General features: G+C 39.8%; 1 protein-coding gene across 1 annotated transcript in view; it reads left to right on the top strand.

The window, feature by feature from the left end:
* Nucleotides 1–10,577: 10,577 nt before the first annotated feature.
* Nucleotides 10,578–19,906, top strand: part of GPC6 (glypican 6) — a 1,077,089-nt gene continuing 1,067,760 nt past the window's right edge. Inside the window, exon 1 of the mRNA XM_021695926.2 lies at nt 10,578–10,761. Coding sequence (XP_021551601.1) covers nt 10,602–10,761 — 160 coding nt within the window. The 5' untranslated portion in view covers nt 10,578–10,601. The remainder of the gene's footprint in view (nt 10,762–19,906) is intronic.

Below are 19,906 nucleotides of genomic sequence, written 5' to 3'. Positions count from 1 at the left end.
CATTCCCAGCACCCGAGGCCAATGTACAACTGAAGTCCACAGAGAGGATTTCCCTAAACTTGGACAAGCAGAGTTTCTCTCCTGCACTTCAGGGTCCTCTGGGTTTTGAGATATCTTTTTCAAAATTAAGTTTCTCTCCAGTTGCTGGGATAATCAAGCCTGGCCTGTCATTCTGGAGTGGGGAGGTGGGGGCCAAGCCTACACCTGGACACACATAGGCTCTGTCCACATTTCTCATATTTGGGATACTTTCAGAACTCATACAGACCTCCCTTGCTTGTCCATGTACGTCCATATGCATGTATGTGTACACACAAACACACACACACATACAGGATTGACCAGATGCTCCAAGTAGCTCAAGTGCTTGAACGGCTCCCTTTCCCCTTCTGGGAGCACTAAGAGCCTCCTCAGTCTGTGCCTGTTGTTAGTGATTCAAACTCAGCTCAAGTGATTCAAATACAACTCAACAACTCCTTGAGTTGTTGCATGTGAAAGATCTTTCCTTCTAAGTTCTGAAGGAAAAAGAAGCCCTGTTGTAGAGGCCATAAGCAATAAATTAGAATAAATGCAACATATGTGAAGCAAGAGCCATTTTTTCCTCCCATTCTAATAAGAACGCTGGGTGAGGGGGAAGACAGAAAGGTGGAAGGTAATAGACATTGTAGTTTCCCTGTGTCCTCGGTGTGGGCTGAACCCTGATAGGATCAGGATCCCCAGAGGGTGGAGATGTGCATTTGGACTCTTGTATCGGAGACACTGTAATCTGTATGCTCTCTGATGTCCCTTGTGCTACAATGGAATGGGAGCATACCAAAAGGATGCAGGGGTAGACGGAGGCAACAGATGAGTGGTGTCAGAGGGCAGCCCACCGTCCTCGTGCAGTCAAGAAAGGACAGAGATAAGTTGAGGGAGAGAAAGCTATCACTACTGATAGTTCACACCCACGGTGGATTTGGAGGATTCTAAGTGAGAAGACCATTGCCTTGGATGTACTGTGGACTATGTTGTCCAGGGACTGGAGAAAAGATCTATTTACCTCAGATAATGCTGTCCTAGAAAATAACCATGACCAACAACCAGGTGATCTGTTGTCACCCATGCCCAAATGTCTCACCATCTCCACGTGGACAAAAAGGACCCTCCCTGGGGAGAGAAATCTGACTGAGATAATTCTTAGGTGACTACATTTACCTTGAATGGGCAAGATTAACTTTTCTGCTGCTGAGTAGAAGAGAGACTTAAAACAGAAATTAAGTTCCATTATAGGAAGCCAAAGGAAGTTCCGTTCCTTATACCTGAGTTTGTGGCCTGTGAAAATTCATAACCATTACACAAATATAAAACTTTCCTTTTGAATTGCTAGCAACTGCAGTGAACAATAATTTTGTATGATGGTTAACTAATCCTTTAAGTCAGCTTGAACAGGAACATGCTTTACCCAAAAATACAGAAAAAGAGAAAACACCTTTAAAAATCTTCTTGCCCAAGTCCAAAGACTTCTTATAATGAATATTTCAATTCAGTGCCATGATGCCCCATTCTGTTGAATGGTGAAGTATGTGTGATTCATTAAGCTCTCATTCATTATGAAAATAGACTAGCAAATTATATTCTTTGTAAGTGAAATCATTATGGAAGTAATTTACAAAATACATTAAGCCCTTTCATGATCTTTCTAAAGGAAAAGCCAGATAGTTTTAAACACATTCCAAGGTCATTATCATTTTAAAATCTTAGATCTTACTTTTCATTCGTTATTTTGTGAACTATCTCTTGCACAAATATCTAAATTTAGTTACTCTTTGCACAGCACAAAACTACTTTTTATGTGTGCCCAGGAGAATCATGATTCAAGTATGTTTTTGTGAAGTTAAAAATAAAGATGAAATTCTAGTTTCTTCAATACTGTGTTCAAATGTTCTTTTCTTTGCCTCTCAAATTTGTGTAAGCCAGTCTTGCCCCCTGGAGACTGTAACATGATCCTTCATCTCTTCAATTTTTGTACTAAATCATCATTTTAAAGTTGCAAAAGCAACATATAAACCAGGCAGCATGTTGCAAGTTTAAAATAAGGTTGTTTGACCCTCCGTGGGGTTTTAAAATCAGTTATCTACTTAAATTAAGGTAGCAGTCAAACCAGAGGTAAGTGTCCTACGCTGTGCACACTCACAATACTGTTCATTACCATGAACATGCCGGTACATGTTTGTTTCCCAGGAAAAATAGAGCCCTATTCATTATTCATAGAGGTCCTCCCGTACAGTAAAGACATTCATTCTTTAATGGCTCTATGACTAGGGTGTTGTGAAGCCCAAAGATGTTATTTTTGGAAGATAGTTTACCAATTAAAAGCAAACAGCCCCGGATTGCTTAGTAATGTCCTCAACATTGATTGGCTATGATTGCCAATGAACATCAGGAGAAAACTGAAGGCTCATTGCTCACTGCTTCTCTGCTTGCCTCAGACACCTCCCTGGAAACAGATCCTTAGTGGATGGAACTTCCAACTTCCAAGCTCAGACTTTCTCTCTTCTCCAAGTAACTTAAAAAAATACATGAGGTTTACTCTCTCACATTTAATTATTTCCCCCTGAAATGTAATAAAATGTGCGAAGTTAATATAGAGGCAAGTGTTAGAAATGACTGCTTGAAAGTGAATTCAGACTATGAAGACAAATAAGAGCATTTTCTTCAAGTAAAAAAGAAATGATGATGTTTTATACGAAATTACATATATTCTACTTTTTTTGCAGCTGATAAAGAATGGAGGATGTTAGCCATAAATGTTTTATAAAATTCAGTGGAATTAAGTTTGTTTATATTTTGAGTTATCAATAAAGGACATAGATCAAGATCAGTGCTATTTTCTTAACCATAGATCTAAAAATTACTGCTAGTTTGTTTTGTTATGCAGGCTGTAAACTGAAAGATTTATTACTCTTTTCCTTAGCATTTACTGATCTTTTAAAATGTGACACAGTTTGAATGTAGCGTAGTCATAGGTTGCTTAGAAAACTTTGTTCTAGATGGGAGATGAGAGTACATTTGTAAATAATTTCAGGAAAATAAACTAAAAAAAAACCCACTTATGCATAAAACTCAATGAAAATACTAGCATTGATAGAAAATATGTTACAGGAATTATCTGGTCACAATGAGAAATTGTTTTCCTGGCTTCGAAGGAAGCACATTGTATTGCTAAATCCTAGTACTTATTATTCATAGTAATGGCTAAGTGGAGGAAGCAAATTTTCTTTGTACCTCTGTGTCCATGTATTTTCATTCCAATCATAAAGGTGAATGGTAGAGTTTGAAAAGCTACATAAGCATGAATTATTATTGAAAACATTATGCTTGTAATTGGCTTAAGGGATGATAGTCACTATGAAAGAATCAGTTATTTTTTTTGAGGAGCCAGTCTGGCCTCTTCATAACATGATCTTAATCTTTGACAAAGGAGAAAGTAAAATGTATCAGTGAAATTATTGGTATGTTACTATTTATCTGGTTACATTAGGCCTGTTTACTTGGTTCCATTAGGACTTTGAGTTTTTCTTTGTAGAGTTATGTTTTAGTACAACCTGGCTCTTTTCTCCTACCTTCTCTTTCTTATGGCCAATAGTTTCTGTATAGTTTTTAACTGGGATGTTTGTGACTGTAGCCAATGGTCGGTCTGGTCTCAAGAACATTGCCTCTAACCCCTCCATCCGCTTTTCACAGACAAAAACAATACTGCTTTAAGGTGTAACCCTCAACAAAGAAGTTTTATTGACTTATAGGTATCAGTAGATGAAGCAGAATCCATTTAAAATTTCCATTTCCTTTTTTTCCCCTTGCCAGTATCTATGTTAACTTATCATAAAATTAAATGAATGTAATTATTGTATTTTGAAGTTATTAGATAACTCCCCAAATTAAAAACTTTGAATATATTTATTATTGAATTGTGGAATATTCAGATCACCTCCCGTTATTAAAAGTAATTTCACATCAAAGTATGATCCTGGATTTCTTCTGATTCTAATCAATCAAACAATTTTGTAGCTTATTTTTCTAAGTAACTTTTGTTTTGTTTTGATCCTCTTTTGTGGCGACATTAAGTTAAAAGAAGAGCTTAATCAGAAAATTATCTTACCGTTCCTTCAGAGTCCCTCTAAGCTGAAATTCCATAGTTTAAAAAGCAGATACCTGTATGTAGTAAAATAGTCAATAACAGCAACATTTTATGGGTTCATCATCAGTTTTTTTTTCCCAAAAACCAAGCCTGTCATACTGCTTCTTTAATGTTGGAATAATTAATAATAGTTAATTAACCTGGAGTTTTTAAAATCTGAGAAATCACTATAATAGAGTTAAGGTGTTCCATTAATGAAAATCAGCAACATGTGAAGAGCTCTTCTCTGTCCTCTAATGTTGTCTTCCACTTGCCTTGAGGAAGGTCATTATTGCCCATGGTTACCAGAGGGTAAAGGGATGGAGGGATGGGTGAAACAGGTGATGGGGATTAAGGAGTAGCCCTCGTGACGAGCACCCGGTAATGTTTGGAAATGTTGGATTACTATGTTGTACACCTGGAACCAATATAATACTATGTTAATTAACTGGAATGAAAATAAAAACTTAAAAAAAAAGGAAGGTCCTTGTTTATAGTGCTAGATGATCTGAAAACTGCAAAGCTCCATTCATCTTTCACAAAAGCAAAGAACTAGAGAAGCAACTGCCAAGATGTATGGTTCCAATAATCTAGGTATGTCAAATTACTGCTTAGCTCCAGAATCATCTTTCATAACGTTAATATCAGGATTTATAACAAGACAAGGTTAAATGATCTTCTTTTATGAACTACAAAAATGCAAGTTTATTAATCTGCAATAGGATTTTCATTTGTGTCACTCTTTTACATTTACATATCTCCTTTGGAAATACTTCAAAAACACGTGAGCTTTAAATAATGACATTATTGAAGGCATCTATTAATACTGTGAGCCATAAAATCAAAATGAAACTCTCTTCCTTATGTACAATAAGCTTTTCTAATGATGGTATAAAATGGTGCTTAGACAGTATTACATTTGCCAAAGTTGTTCCAAGGCAGAAAGTGGTCTTAACACCAATATTTGAAAGTAAATATTTTGTTACTTGATTATTTAAATGTACTCTATGACCTAAGATGTATTTTTAGGCATGAATCTCACTTAGAATCAGTGGAGAGTGGACTCCTGGATCTTTAATAATATAAAAAATTAAAAATAGCATTTTAAATCATTGTAATGTCTTAATATATTTTCTATTTACACCTTCTTCATGATTGTCGGTAATATTTCAAGTAAATATGGGTAGTGCTTAAGAATATGTGAAATACTTTCATCGTCTGTTCTTCCAAAATATATGAAAACTACATATAATTAAATAGAGCTCTTTCAATTCTCTTGGCTAAACTCTGGCATCACTATTAGGCAAAAATCTGATTAAACAGATCACACAGTTCCCTCCTCCACTGAAGCCAAATAGCTCTGGCTTCACATTAGAAGCATATTGGAAGACAAGAAGAATCTGTTGTCCCTCAGTGTTTGGTGTTTGGCTTTCCCCAAGAGATCATTAGTAACCCAGCGGGTCCCCAGCTGCCATAAAGATGTAATTTTAATTGGTTTATATTAATACTAGGTATACTCTTAAGGCTCAATAAATGTTAAATGGACTATTACATTTTGGTTGGGTATAAACCTTGGTAAGAAAAATAAAACATTATTTTCACCACGATTTTTGGTCATTATTCACCCAAGTTTACCTTTTCTTTCCCTGGAACTCAGCAACCTTCCCATTATCCAGGCACCAGGCAGAGCTACTGTTGTTAAATTTGTGACAGCTTTTTCATTACAGGCTCTGTTTTTCAAGAGGCAGGTTAACTAAGTGATTTTGATTTGTGCCGAGCTAAGACGTGGGATAGACACTTGAAAACCATTCTCTTGTTTTCATGAGATTTCATTTGAACTTATTTGTCCTACTTGATCTAAATACACAAAGGAAAAAAAAAACAAATACTAAAATTCTTGCTGTTTCTCATTCATGTGTTGGTATAACTGAATAAAAGAACAGTAAATTCTGTAATTGTGTCTTTTTTAAAAAAACTTTCATAACACAAGGTTGTTATTGAGAAAAGTATTAACAGCCATTTGTTTTATATTATATGTAAATATATAATATAAATATAATATATAATCTCATACATGAGATAATGGTAAGACTCCTTTATTTTGTAAAATAAATGTTATTTGCATTTGTTGAAAGGGTGACTATTTATTTTAAAATGTTTCTCATCATAAAAAAGAACTCATATTTCCTGTAGAAAACTTACAGAATGCAAATAAAAAAGAGAACTGTTTAAAACCAACATACCAAATAATATCATAGTGACTTTCAATCTCTATGTCTAGTCTCTCTTTCTTCTTGTAATCTTAGAAGCTTCTTCTGGAAAGCATTCCCTGACTACCCTTTCCCCTCTTCCACATAGAGCTCCCACAGTGTAATTAGTTATACCTTGATTTTTCCATATTCTATCCATCCACTTCATATACAATTCCATGTAGTCTGGCATCCACCCCGTTTTATTAAAATGTCTCTGTTGAAGTTTCCAGTAAGTCTCTTCATCATTATCTAAGTACCATTTTCTCTGCCTTCCTTGTCCTTGATGTCTACTGTGATTTGCTTCATGACTGAAAATCTCCTAACTTAGATGCCATGGCACTACCTAATTTTCTTCTCTTCTTACATTTGCAACTAACCCCTGTCTCTTGCCTTCACGTCTCTTGTTCTTCCTTTAGTTTGCTCTATACATTTATATTGCTTTCATTTGTAAATAGCAGAATAACCACCTGACAGTGGTATAAACTACAAAGATATTTATGAATTATTTAACAAGAAGTCCAGAGGTTGGCGGTCCAAGGGCTTGTTTGGTGGGTCAAACAGGAAATCAAAAATCTAGGGGCTTTCCTCTGTTCTTTGCCTGTGAGGGGTGTCTTGTCTCCTAGTCACCAGATGTTCAATTAGCTCTAAGAAGGCAGGAAGATGAGATAAAAAGACCTTTTTGCTCCTGTAGTTCTTGCCTTTAACTAGGAAAAATAATGTTCATCAGAAATTTCCTTACATCTCATTGGCCAGAAATGGATCTTAGGCCCACTCCTGTTTAATAGGAAAGGGAAAGGACTGCCATGCGTAGGCCAAATATGATTCATCCTTTGGTGCTGGCACAATGCCCCCAGATGCAATCACACTTAGGGTAGGAAGGAAGAGCCCTTGACCATGAAATAGATCATGGGCTGCTCTGCTTGCCTATTAACTATGGCTGCTCCTAAAGACTTAGTTTTTTTTCCCTCTACAACTCAAAGTCTCTGAGATTCCATTCATCTTATGCCCAGAAGGGGTTGTGAAAAACAGCTGGGATATAAAAATGGTGTATAAACAACAATCTTATTGTCCTAATAAAGATATATTTTCCCAATGAGACTCACATTTTTAAAATAAGTCTTCATAATTATTTTGTGTGTGTGTGTCTTGAACCAAAGAACAAATCATGCTAATCTTTTCTGCAAAATTTACCTTCATCTTCTTTCTGCTCACTATCCTCCTATTCTGGTCACAATCTCTTGAAATCTTTACCATTATGGCAGAACTCTATGTGTTTCTCTGTCTTACCTTTCTCTTGTTTCTCTGTGCTTGCTTCCTCTGGTTTGATGTTCTTCAATGTCCTAGCTTTTTTCCATTACATACAATATAAACACTACTGCTAGAGTTCGAGGTCTTTGGCTAAACTTTTTTTTTTCCTATCTAAACCAAATGCCAACTTCTCCTTAATAATATGAGCTCTCTTCTTTTTAGTTTCTTCTATGAACTTGCATGTCATTCAGTGTTCATTCCAATACCTCATGTAGGCTGTGCTGTTGCCCTTAGCTGGGAAGTTTGACTTTGCCCCTCTTACACCATTTCAAACAGTGCTGAATTACCCAACAAGTGGGCCAAGTAGGTAAGGGTACCTTACCTACCAGTAATGTAAGTTACTTAATTCTTTGGTCTGAGTAGAGTTCACAAACCTACTCTGCATTGTTTCACCCTCCTGATGGCATTAAAGTACTTTATTTATGCTTAAGTTATAATTCTTTCCATATACTAGCCTTGCCATAACTCCTAAGGTCATTTTATAAGTGTAGGAACTATGTACAATAACCTAGTTCTGTATAGTTGCATTGAATGCTCATTAAATTCTTAATGATGCATCGATTTTTAAATAATTTAAACCACTTATACTATGTTTTTACCCATTCTTCCTCCACCTCCAACATCTTTTTTATTGCATTTACCCCTTGCTCAGGAGTGTACAATGCTTATCACCTGGCAATGATAGAAACAGAAGTTCGAATGAAGTCATGTCAAATCATAGAAATAATGACTTGGTTACAGCAATTTCTAATCATACCCATCTTATCCTTTTCCCACAAAGAGTAGATTTTGTTCTCATCTTGATTTCAGACTTGGAGGAAAATGAGTTCAGTGACTTAAGGTCAAACAGCACAGTATCATGAAGACAAAAACTGTGTGAAAAATTTGAGAGAAAAACGTGTATGTGACTGTTGTTTTCAGAAAGAAATGTTTAGCTATGGAGTTTTGAAGAAGAGAAAGTCAATTTGTAAACAAGTCAGCCTTATATTTTTAAGCATTTCCATGGCTTACGTGCGGTTGTATCTTATACGAGTCCCTTTTCAGTGGAGTAAGAGAGGAGGAATTAATCAAAGAGAGGAAGAAGATGTACCTAACATGTTGTGATGATAACAAATAGAATGACTTAAATTTCATGATTCATTCTGGTCATTAACAGCCATTAATAGAAAAACATCTGCATGTGTGGCTTTATAGGGGACCCCCATACAACTGGACATTACCCTATAGTAATTTTTGAGTAATGTGCTGGCCTAAATACATTTGACCATGGAAGTGAGTAAGCATTATCTTTTTTTTTTTTTGTCTTGGATTTAATTACCTTAGTAGTTGCAGAAGCTTTGGGTCTCCACACCAGCTTCTGCTTAGCAGTGTTCATTAACATAAGAAAGTCAATAAGAAATTAGCCTACCCTGAATTTTCATTTTTATTCCATTTCACAAAACTTGAGTGTAAGATGGGAAGAAAGTGAGTCGATTACCCAGTGGAGAATTCTGTTAACTTGGAAGAAAATGTTTAAGTCCACTATGTGAGACTGGGGAGAGGGAAGGAAGAAATCACTCTCCTCCCTAGTATCTTCCTTCGTGCACCCCACTGACCCCTGCTCTCTCATTTTCCCATTGCTTCCCTGTTGTGTTTCTTCTTCTTAGCTTTCCTGTTCCTTCACACACTAGAATCTAAGCATACGGATTTCTGATCCAAGATTATGTAATACTTGAAATTAAAAAGGGTGAAATTTATGAGTCCAAAGTCAAAAATTAAAAAAAAAAAATATATATATATATAATAAAAAACTACTGGTCCCCGTGTACACAAATTGTCTTTAGAAAATAAAAAACAAAGCCAAACAGAAATGAGACCATTAATTACAACGATGATTGTGCTCTGAATGTCAGGGGTTCCCCATATGGTTATTTCTACGCGGGCTTTGTGTTTCAGTAGGTCATAAATTGTTGCTCATATTTAGAGAAACAATTGGAATTGCGTGGTCCTTTAAGTCCACAAAAGCATAGTTTAATACCACGTATGTTAATGACTTAAAATATTTCGTCTTTCTAGATTACTTACTTAAGTCATTAAAGGAAACGTTTCGGATCAGTATGAAGGATGTGAAGGGAGTGAGAAAACAGAACCGCTTCCTTTTTTCCCTTTTTCTTCTACCCAGTAGCAAGAGATCCAGTCCAGGTTTTGCCTTTGACTCTGCCTCTGAATTTCGGCTGTGCTCAGTGTAGCACGTTTCTCTCTCTCCCCTCCTTTCTCCTTCCCTCTAGCCTCCAGTGTCTGTCTCCGGGATTTCTCTCTTCCTATTTCAGGAGGACTCTCACAGGCTCCTTCAGCCTGTGTGAAGCTGAGGTTTCCCCTGGATCCCGTTTATCCCCAACACATACCTCCACGCACACGCGTCCCCAAGAACCCGCGCTCGCCCCGACACACACTCGCACTCGCCTGTCCACCTCCCTCTCCGGGAGAGCCGGCGCGCGTTCCCACCTTCGCCGCACGCTCGGGAGAGCCGAGCTCGCAGCGCTCTACGATTCTGCGGCTCGGAAGTCGGATCGCGGCTCTGAACCCCCATGGTGGTTTTTTAAACATTTCTTTGCCTCCTCTCCCTCGTTTTTTATTGCACCGTTTTCGACCTGGGGGGCTAGAGGAGCAAGGCGGCTGCTTCCCCAGCCAGCCCTGGTTGGCTTGCCATCCTCCATCTGGCTTATAAAAGTTTGCAGAGCGCAGTCCAGAGGGCTGCGCTGCTCGTCCCCTCGGCTGGCGGAAGGGGGTGACGCTGGGCAGCGGCGAGGAGCGCGCCGCTGGCTCTGGCGGGCTTTCGGCTCGAGGGGCGAGGTGAAGAGCGCACGGGCCCTGGGGTTTACCGAGCTGGATTTGCACGTTGCACCATGCCTTCTTGGATCGGGGCTGTGATTCTTCCCCTCTCCGGGCTGCTGCTGTCCCTCCCAGCCGGGGCGGAGGTGAAGGCTCGGAGCTGCGGCGAGGTCCGCCAGGCGTACGGTGCCAAGGGATTCAGCCTGGCGGACATCCCCTACCAGGAGATCGCAGGTAAGCGCGGGCGCGCGGCCCCGTAGGCTGCAGCCCTCGGCGGCCGTCCGTCCCCTGGGCCGCCCGGCGCCCTCCTTCTTCCCCCTGTTGCTGAGTTGTTGGGTGTTCAGTTTCTGTCAGGGCTCTCCCGGACGCCGGCGGATGCTCCGGCGGCTGCTCCCGCGGGGAAGGTGTGCGTCTCGGCTGCCTCATTGTGTGCACACGCGGGAGCGCCCGCCCGCCCTCCCTCCCTGCCTCGGCTCTGGCGCCCTTGCGCCCCCTTCGTTGTGGGCTCGGGCAGGGCGGGCCAGGGAGCCCGGGACACCCGGGGGCGGTCGCGGCGCGAGGGCAGGTCGCCGAGCGGGGCGCCCACCCCGCGGCTCTCGCTCAGGCAAACTTGGAAGAACTGCGGCCGCAGTTTGCCCAGCGCCACAGTCTGAGTGGCGCCTTCCCCACTCCCGCCCTCGCGCCGGCGGGGGCGGTGGAGAGACGCGGAGGGCTCCCCTCGCCGCTCGCTCCGCTCCCCGGATCCTTCCGGGAGGCAGAGCGCACGGCGCCCGGGCCGGGGGCCGGCGAGGCGGGGCGACACCACCGGGGGGGACCCGGCCTTCGGACGTCTGCAGTTCCTGGCTGGTTTGGGGAGTTCACGGGCTGCCAGTTTCGGGCTTGGGGCGGGCTTTCGCGTTACGGGTCCTCAGTGCTTTCCCGATTGCGGTTGGTCACTCGCGGTTCGGGGGACACCCCCGGCACCCGGCGCGGCGCCCGGGCCTGAGCGTGATCTCGCCCGCCCGCCTGTTCTCAGAAGCTGCGCCAACTTAAGCGGGTGGCTCACTAGTGGGTTTGTCCCGGCGTCCCCGGACCCCGCGTGCCGGGCCACGAGCATTCCTGCCCCGAGAGCTCGAGAGCCCCCACCCCCTTTCTCGGCGCCAGTGTGTGGATAGCTCTCGGGCTGCAACAACTTGCGCAGCAGCCCGAGTGCGTGTTTTCCGGCTCTTAGCTCCAACCGAATGGGGAGCTTCTCTGGGGCTCTGTGAATGAAACGTGTCGGGGAGAGATAATCCTGTGGCTGCGAGAGAGCACAGTTGAGGGAGGCAGAGAGAGGCCAGGAGATGCTGCGAGGGCGCGGGCTGCTCAAACTCGGCCGTTGAAGTCCTCGGTGACCTCAGATGGTCAAATCAAAACGCTGCATTTCACCAGCCTCTCTGCATTTCGCCAGAGCTGGTCGCCGAGTGAAAGCTTTTTGCAGATATCTTAAAACATCATAGTTTCGATATGTAATGCAGTTGCTGTTTTATTACGGTTGATCTACAGACTCTACAAGTGAAGGTTTTTACTTATACCGAAATGAACACATTTATAGAAATTTAGACATTGGGGGTGGGGGGGGTGGGGGGAAAGCCCATACACACGCTAACAGCGCGGAGCATGATACACAGGGAGCCTTTTTCAATTCTGAGCCAGACGTAGCCAGACTCTGGTGAGTCGGAGGCGGAACCTGTGGTGAATTACAAGACTACTTTTCTATCCCTGTCACTTCTTCTCCCTTTTCCAGAACGCCCTAATTTGTTAATCAGTGAATAGAGAGCTACTGCCCCCACAGCTCCTTAAGTTTCTTAACTCTCCTTCCCCTTTGTCTACTGTTATTTCATTCTTTTTAATTAATTGATAAGGATCAGCTTTGCTTTTTTCTCCTCCCCAAATCTCAGGGAATTCAACTTTTAAAGGTTTTATAGTGTGACTCACTACTTCTAGGAACTTTTTCTCCTCTAATCTGGGCTTTTTCAAATTGTATCTTTTAAACACACAGATATTTCCCAGCATGATTTCAGATATGATATCTCAGAGAAGAAAAATAGTTAAGTATTTTTAAATTGCTTCAGTACTCTTTAGTGGATTATGGGACTTTCAGGAGGCTGGACTTCATTCTTAGCTTGATGTGAATCTCCTTAATATCAAAATGAAGGTTTTCAGAGTAAATAATTTCTGTACTCACCATTTACCTTCCTGAAAACATTTCCAGCAGTTAAAATAAATCCTTTAGATTTTTAACTACAGGGTTCCCCACCCTTTTCCCTCCACCTCTTGACAATTACAGTGTTCACTAATTAGCTGTTAAGTTCTAAAACGTGCACTTTTGTTAAAATCACTTTCTAGGACTAAGGGTACTGTTGACTTTGTCTTAACCCTGGTGTGCTTTGATGCTGGTGGAAATGATCAAGATACAGGTCACTGTGGGGTCACAGGCACATCTGATAGGGAAACAAATGAAGTAAAAGGTAATTGTGTATATATATATATATTTATGTGTATATGTATAATTTTTTTAAAGTGAACTACTTAATGCTACATGTTGTTGGAATAATCGCTTAGGAAAGCTGTCCCATTATTAAATGAAAACACTCATATGCTCTTCCCTAGTTCCTGATACTATTTACATTTCATTATCTAGTATATGGTGGTTATCCTTTCTTTAAACTCCTTTTGCATCCTTTGCCTTGTTTGGATTTTTAATGGTTTGCTTGAGAAATGGCGTATGCCATCAGTCTGCCAGGGAACATGAATTTTAAAGCAACTGCTGTTCATAATTTAGATTCATGAGAGCTGTTTCTAATTGAAAGATATTTGCAGGTAGCTTGCCTGGTAAAATAACTGAGAAGTAATAAGGACATTATGTTTCATCATGACATTATTAAAGTTTTACTCAGAACTCACAATTGTGAAATAGTGTTGCCCTTTCCTATTCTAGGATAAAAGGGAGTTCTTCAAACTCAATAGATGAGGGGCTGTGATGGGTAATATATAAAGTTATGCTCTCAGAGAGTGCTTGGGAGGCCTTTAAGGGGCAGGTTGCACCATTAATCTTCACTCAGCCCTGATCTTAAGCCGTCCCAGGCAGATCAGATAGACTATCCGTCCTTGTTTGAAAGATCTCCAAAGGAGAAGACCCAGGAGCCCCACTCAGCCATCCATTCTAATACTTAGTAATTCTTGTGGTATCGAAATGTTTCCAGATAACTAGCCCAAAGCCTTCCCAGTGTGCTTACTTATTTTCTTCTGTTCTATCTTCTGGGAAGATACTGAGCAGTGGATCATCAAGTTCTTTGTTAGGAATGTTATTTTGATCAAAGGTAGGTATGAAACATTCCAGTCTTTTCTTTGAGCATCCATAATATTATCTCATTTTCCAACCCAACTCATCTTGATGGCTCTAAACTTCTAAAAGAACTCAACAACTGAAAAGAGTATCTGCTTGAAAGACTGGGCAATTCAGAGAATGTTGTTTTATGCTTACTGTGTCACTATGCCTTGAGCCTCCTTGGAGTCATTAATTATAACTCCTTGTAGCTGACTAATGGTGACTTATTGGCCTTCATGCCCACGTTTTTTCATTAGTTATCTAATTCAGCTGTATTTAACAATCCCTTATTTGGAAATTACTACAGGCCGAGCACCTGTTTAAAAACATTACCTGCTTCTAAAACATTAGATACTGCCTTATTGACTCCTTTTAATAATTTTGTAGATACCATCATAATCCCCATTTTATAGATGAAAAGACTGAGCAGCAGAGAGACTCAAATAGTTAACTTGCCCAAGGATGACTCAGCTAGAAAGTGGTGAGGCTAGAATTCCAACTCAGGAGTTCTGACTCCAGGTACCAGAGTTCTAGACTTAATCCTGCCTCCTGCCATTCTGTATTTGTTGAATGAATGAGTGCAAAATCAATTCTTTCTTCATCTACTAGGTACCTAGCCTGGTATTATCAATTACCATATGTATTCCCTCACAGTTTGTGCTGAATATTTTTCTATTTACTTGCAACATCTATAATTTTTCAAAATCACTTTGAAATTTATGTTCTCAGGAATTAGCCATGCTACCATCACTAAATTGATCATGTATTTATGTGTTTTCCTGATTTTTTTTATTGTACCTCTGTAGCTATATAAAAGATGGAAACTAAAGAATATGTATTGGTATTTTTCAGTATACCAGGCCTGCATGAATAATGGGTTAGTGCAACAAAATTTGCTATAGGAAGTTATCATAGGGGTAGAGGGAGGAGGGAATTTATCTTCATAGATTAGGAAAAAATATAATTGTTTTCGCAGTATTTGTCCCTTTTTGTGTCTCAGGTGTTTTGAGAGCTGGGCTATAGGTGGATATTAAAGCATTAAGCTCTTTCCCATCTCTTGAATATGAATTTATTTCTAAAAATACTCTAAAAATCTATCCCAAAATCAAATTAAGAAAATATTCTCTTCTACTGTGCTGATATACTAGTGACTTTTTTCAGTCCTTCTTTATTGCTTTCAAATTTCAGGATATGTAATGCTTCATTTTACCTGATCTTTGTCCAACAGTCCTTTCCTTTCTTTGGTGGGTTTCCCAAGGAACCTGTCCTCCCTCCCTCTGTTCCCTCAGCAAACTGACTTATTTAATATATTCACCATTAACACAAGTTTTTTATCAGTTTGTATGTAGCTATTACATTAACATAAACAGAAAAACAGTGTTTGGTAACTCTTACTCTTTTATAGACACGTTAAATATCCTACTTTGAAATAAATTATTTAATTTCCATTTAACTGTCTGCTTCAAAGATTTCTGATTTCTTTGCCCTCTCTTGAGTTAGCTGATGTCTTTAAAATCCTTTTGAAGAACAGTGTGAGAGGTATAAATGAGTTAGCTGAACTTCTTTTTTTTTTTTTTTTTATGATTTGTCGAGTCACTAGATTTCTAAAAGAATCCCATTAATTCCAGGTATCAAGGCAATCTAAAATCTGGGCTATTAGGAGTGCCACTTGTTAAACTCTTGATTTCAGAATTAATTTTAGAATGATCCTTGCAAACAGAGCTATCTTAGCTGATTTAATTAGAGGATAATATGTCATCATTGAGAACAAGAGTTCATTTGACTTGACTTTTTTACATAAAACTCACATCTTTTAACTGTGCCACATGGTAATTGCTGGTGAGTAGAAATGTAGGCTGCTATCAAAAGTGATTTAAAATATACAGCATTATGTCCTTTAAAGTATTATAATATAAACATTATGTCATAATTTATGTAAGAGTGTGACTAATGTCCTTTTACAATTATGGGTGAGTTTTATGAACACTTACAAAATACAAAATTATTGAGTCCTTTAAACCAAATGACCTACAATTCAGTCACTAGATTTGTATAGAAATATGAGTTTAGGATAGAAATTGTATTAAGGAAATTGTTGATAAAATTGTTTATTAGCTTAAAGCCTACCAAAGTAACGTCTTTAAGACTGCTTTTTCCCCCTTAATTCACATCTCTCAAAAGACTTCTAGCAAGGACAGTTGTATTGACAGTTTAAACAGAATACTGAATATTCTTTTAAACTTGGTGCTTATATCTCTTTGCAGACCAAATTCTGCTCTATTAAATTCTTTAGCTGGCACATAATTCTACTTTAAGTGGTTTCATAGACTTCTTCAGTATTAATCAGTTTTCAGTTATTTACATGATACTCTTTGAGAGTGTAACTGACTCACTGGGATGCCATATCTGTAAATAAAAGGTTTCATAGCACTAAGTCTTGGGTAAAGGTTTAAAATTCTAATAATCCTGAATGGAAGTACTTAAGAATTTTTAATAACCTTGGATGAAAAATATTTTTTAAACAAATGTACCAAAGAAAATAGAAATTTGATTCCATATTTAAACATTATCCAGGTTACTGATTTATTTTTATATTTCATTCTCTATTTCCTTTAGGTGTTTTTTTTTTTTTTCCATTCATCCAATAAATATTTCTTGTATACCTATGATGTGTAATTCACTTTGCTAGGTGCTATGTATAGGGCCTCTGGATTTTAATCCCAGCAGGGAAGCAGAAATTAAGGGCACCATTTACAATGAATGGCTGAGATTATGACAAGCCACGAAAGCATTTAATAGGAGCATCTGATCTCATCACAGCATCTGGGAATGCTTCCTTGAGGAAGAGCAATGAGCAATAGGCTCTGAAGCATGAGTACGTGGTTAGTACTGTATGGTTAGAAGACCCTGAAAGCATGAGAGGACTTTTAGAACCCGGGGAAAACAGCGGTGGATGGAAAGCCCCATGAGACTATGGGAGAGCCTGTGGGCCAGGTTAATACACTGTCCAAAGATGGCCTATGCATGTTGGCTTATGTGGTTTACCTTTTCACTGCAAGTATGGACCCCTAGCTCTAAATTAACCTGTGGGTGCTAAACTCAAGTTTTTAAACATCCGGTTGTTTTAAACACAGCCCAAAGAAAATAGACTTTTAACCATTTAAAGCCTGTCTCTTTTGTGTACCCTGCAAAACTGCATGAGGCCTGCTGGTCATTTATAGGCTGAATCTGGGACCTAAAAAACTCCCAAGTTGCTGCCCTCTCCACCCTGTGGCTGAGCAAGCAGCATAGCCTAGATACTTAATTCCCCTCCCCTCTCCTGGGAGTTCCCTGAACCTCCTCCCCTTCTGGTCCTGGCTCCTCTGTTATGTCTGTCAGACCTCAAGCAATGAGGGACTTCCCCTCCCATGCAACCTGTCAAGTGCCATCAAATTAAAGCTCTCTGTGTCCTGCTGCCACCTCCTGGTCCTGTCTCTTGCCTTAACAGCCCTGAACTCCCTGGAGCTCCTGCAGTGACCTTGGTTGGCCTTCAGCCTCCAGCAGTGAGAAGCTATTGAAGAAGTGTTCCAATCAGGATCGGACTTGATTTGAAATGTTACTTTGGTGGCTCTGTAGAGAATGGATTGCAGGGGCGTGAAAGCAGATACAGAAACAGGAGGAGATGGTAGCTTGAACTAGAGTGGTGACTGGAAAGGGAATGAAGTAGAAAGCAAGAAATATTTAGGAGCTAACTGAAATAAGTCAGACTGAGAAAGACAAATACCAAATACTGTAGGATGTCACTTACATGCAGCATCTAAAAACCAAAATGAACAAACAATGCAGAATGCAGATTCATAGATGCAGAAGACAGATTGATAGTCGCCACAAGGCGGCGGGGGGGGGGGGGATTCTTGGTAAAGGGGATGGAGCAGTACAAATATATATTATAAAATAAGTCATGGGGATGTAATATAGTGCATGGGGAGTATAGTCAAGAATATTATATTAACTTTGTATGGTGATGGATGGTAACTAGACTTATTGAGGTGATCATTTTGCAATGTATACACAGGTCAAATCACTGTGTTGTGCACCTGAAACTAATACAATATTGTAGGCCAATTATACTTCAGTTAAAAAAAGAAATATTTAGGAGGTAAAATTGATACAACCAATAGACTACAAGTCAATCAAAAGTGAATCACTGAACATCTACCATGACTATGAACTGGCATCTGCGTACGTGAAAGAGAGGAAGAGATTGAGAGAGAGAATCAAGCATCCCAGAAACATTCATTGAGTTTACAAGGCCATGTAAATAACTATGACATAGTTATGTGTGCTTTTTAGTGGAGACGAAACTCAATATCATAAAACCAGCACGGCATTGTTAAGAGTATCAATGTGGCTGAGAGAAAGGGATTTCCCAGATAGGGTAGGGTGAGATGTTAACTCTCAGAAAGTAAAGAGTTATCAAAATATATGTAATCAGCTGTGCCATTTTGAAACTTAAGTCAAAGTTTTTGTCCTATGGCAGCGTTAAAAAAAAAAACCCTAAGATTTTTACCAAGATGAAGAATTAAATTGTTACTTCAACATTTCCTAATATTTAAACAATGCTATGTCCATGGCTTAAGGACCAGATTCATCATTACTGGTTGTAATGATAGGAGTCAAAAAAGGAAGAGACTTAGACCTTGCCGAAAGGAAGAGGTAAAATTTAACTGGGAGTATATTATTCAGGGATCTCGAATACAACGAAAGCAATAGGATATATACATACAGGTATACATATGAGGAGATTTATTATAGGAGTTGGCTCTAGAGGTTATGGAGGCTGAGAAACCCCATGATCTGCCATATGCTGGCTGGAGACCTAGGAGAGTAGAGGTGTAATTCAGTCTGACGCTGAAGGCCTTAAGTGGGGTGGGGTACTGGTATAAGTCTCAGACTCCGAGGCTAGAGAACCAGGAGCTCTCATGTCCCAGTGTAGGAACAGATAGATGTCCAAGCTAAAGAAGAGAGAGAGAGAGAGAATTTGTTCTTCCTCCACCTTTTTGTTCTATCTGGGCCTGGATGGATTGGATGATGTTCCCTTACACTGGTCACTCCTGCTACTAAATCAAATGCTAATCTCTTCCAGAAACATCCTCACAGATGCACCCACAAATAATGTTTTACCAGCTATCTGGGTATCCCTTAGGTAGGTCAAACTGACATAAAATTAACTGTCACAGGGACATTGAATGATGGGTAGCATTTGACAAACAGCCATGAAAGAAGAAGGCATTTGGGGTTAAATTTGAAGCAAAGTAGTACATGTGGAGGATACTACAGAAAGGGATCAATTAAGAATTTGTGAGACATAAATATTGAACAAATATGGTGGGGTTGTATTTTTTGATGGACCTTGAAAACCCTTGGTTTTATGTGGCAGGAAGTAGGTCATCATCCTAGGTTCTTAGCAGTGAAGTGACAAGATGAAAGTATTGATTTTGATGGGTCAAGCACTATAATCAGGATGGAATAGAGAGGAGATCATTAACGTCCCAGGGGGAGGGAAGGAGGATAGCCAGGGGGCTGATTGAGATACTAAAGCATGAGATGCCAAGGGCCAATATGAGGTTAAGAGGTGAGAAGAGGGGTGAATGAGGTCATCAGAGAAGAGGCAACATTAAATAGCAAAAAAAAAAAAAAAACCTTAAAAAACTTTACTCTGCTACTTAGAAGTTCCAATAAAAAGGGTTTCAAGAAGACAAGCCATTGAAACACTTGCCTGAAATCACCTGTGTCATTTAAGATACTTTTGGCAGCCATCACAGAAAATCCTGAATTGGCTGGCGTACCCATTCAGGGAAAACCATCATTTCACCTAAGTTCCAACCCAGAACAGCTTACGATGGAGGAAAGTGGGAAGTTAACACTATCACCAGGCTCCATTATGGAAGCAAGATGGCTGCTGGAGTACTAAGAGTCAAAGCCTCATTATGATACCCAGAGGCACACAGTGGGGCTGTTGCTAACCATGTGTGTCTCCTCATTGTTGAG

Source organism: Neomonachus schauinslandi, chromosome 3 (assembly GCF_002201575.2).
Source record: "Neomonachus schauinslandi chromosome 3, ASM220157v2, whole genome shotgun sequence".
Taxonomy (NCBI): domain Eukaryota; kingdom Metazoa; phylum Chordata; class Mammalia; order Carnivora; family Phocidae; genus Neomonachus; species Neomonachus schauinslandi.
The sequence above is the reverse complement of the archived record's forward strand: the minus strand, read 5'-3'. Positions and strand labels throughout refer to the sequence as shown.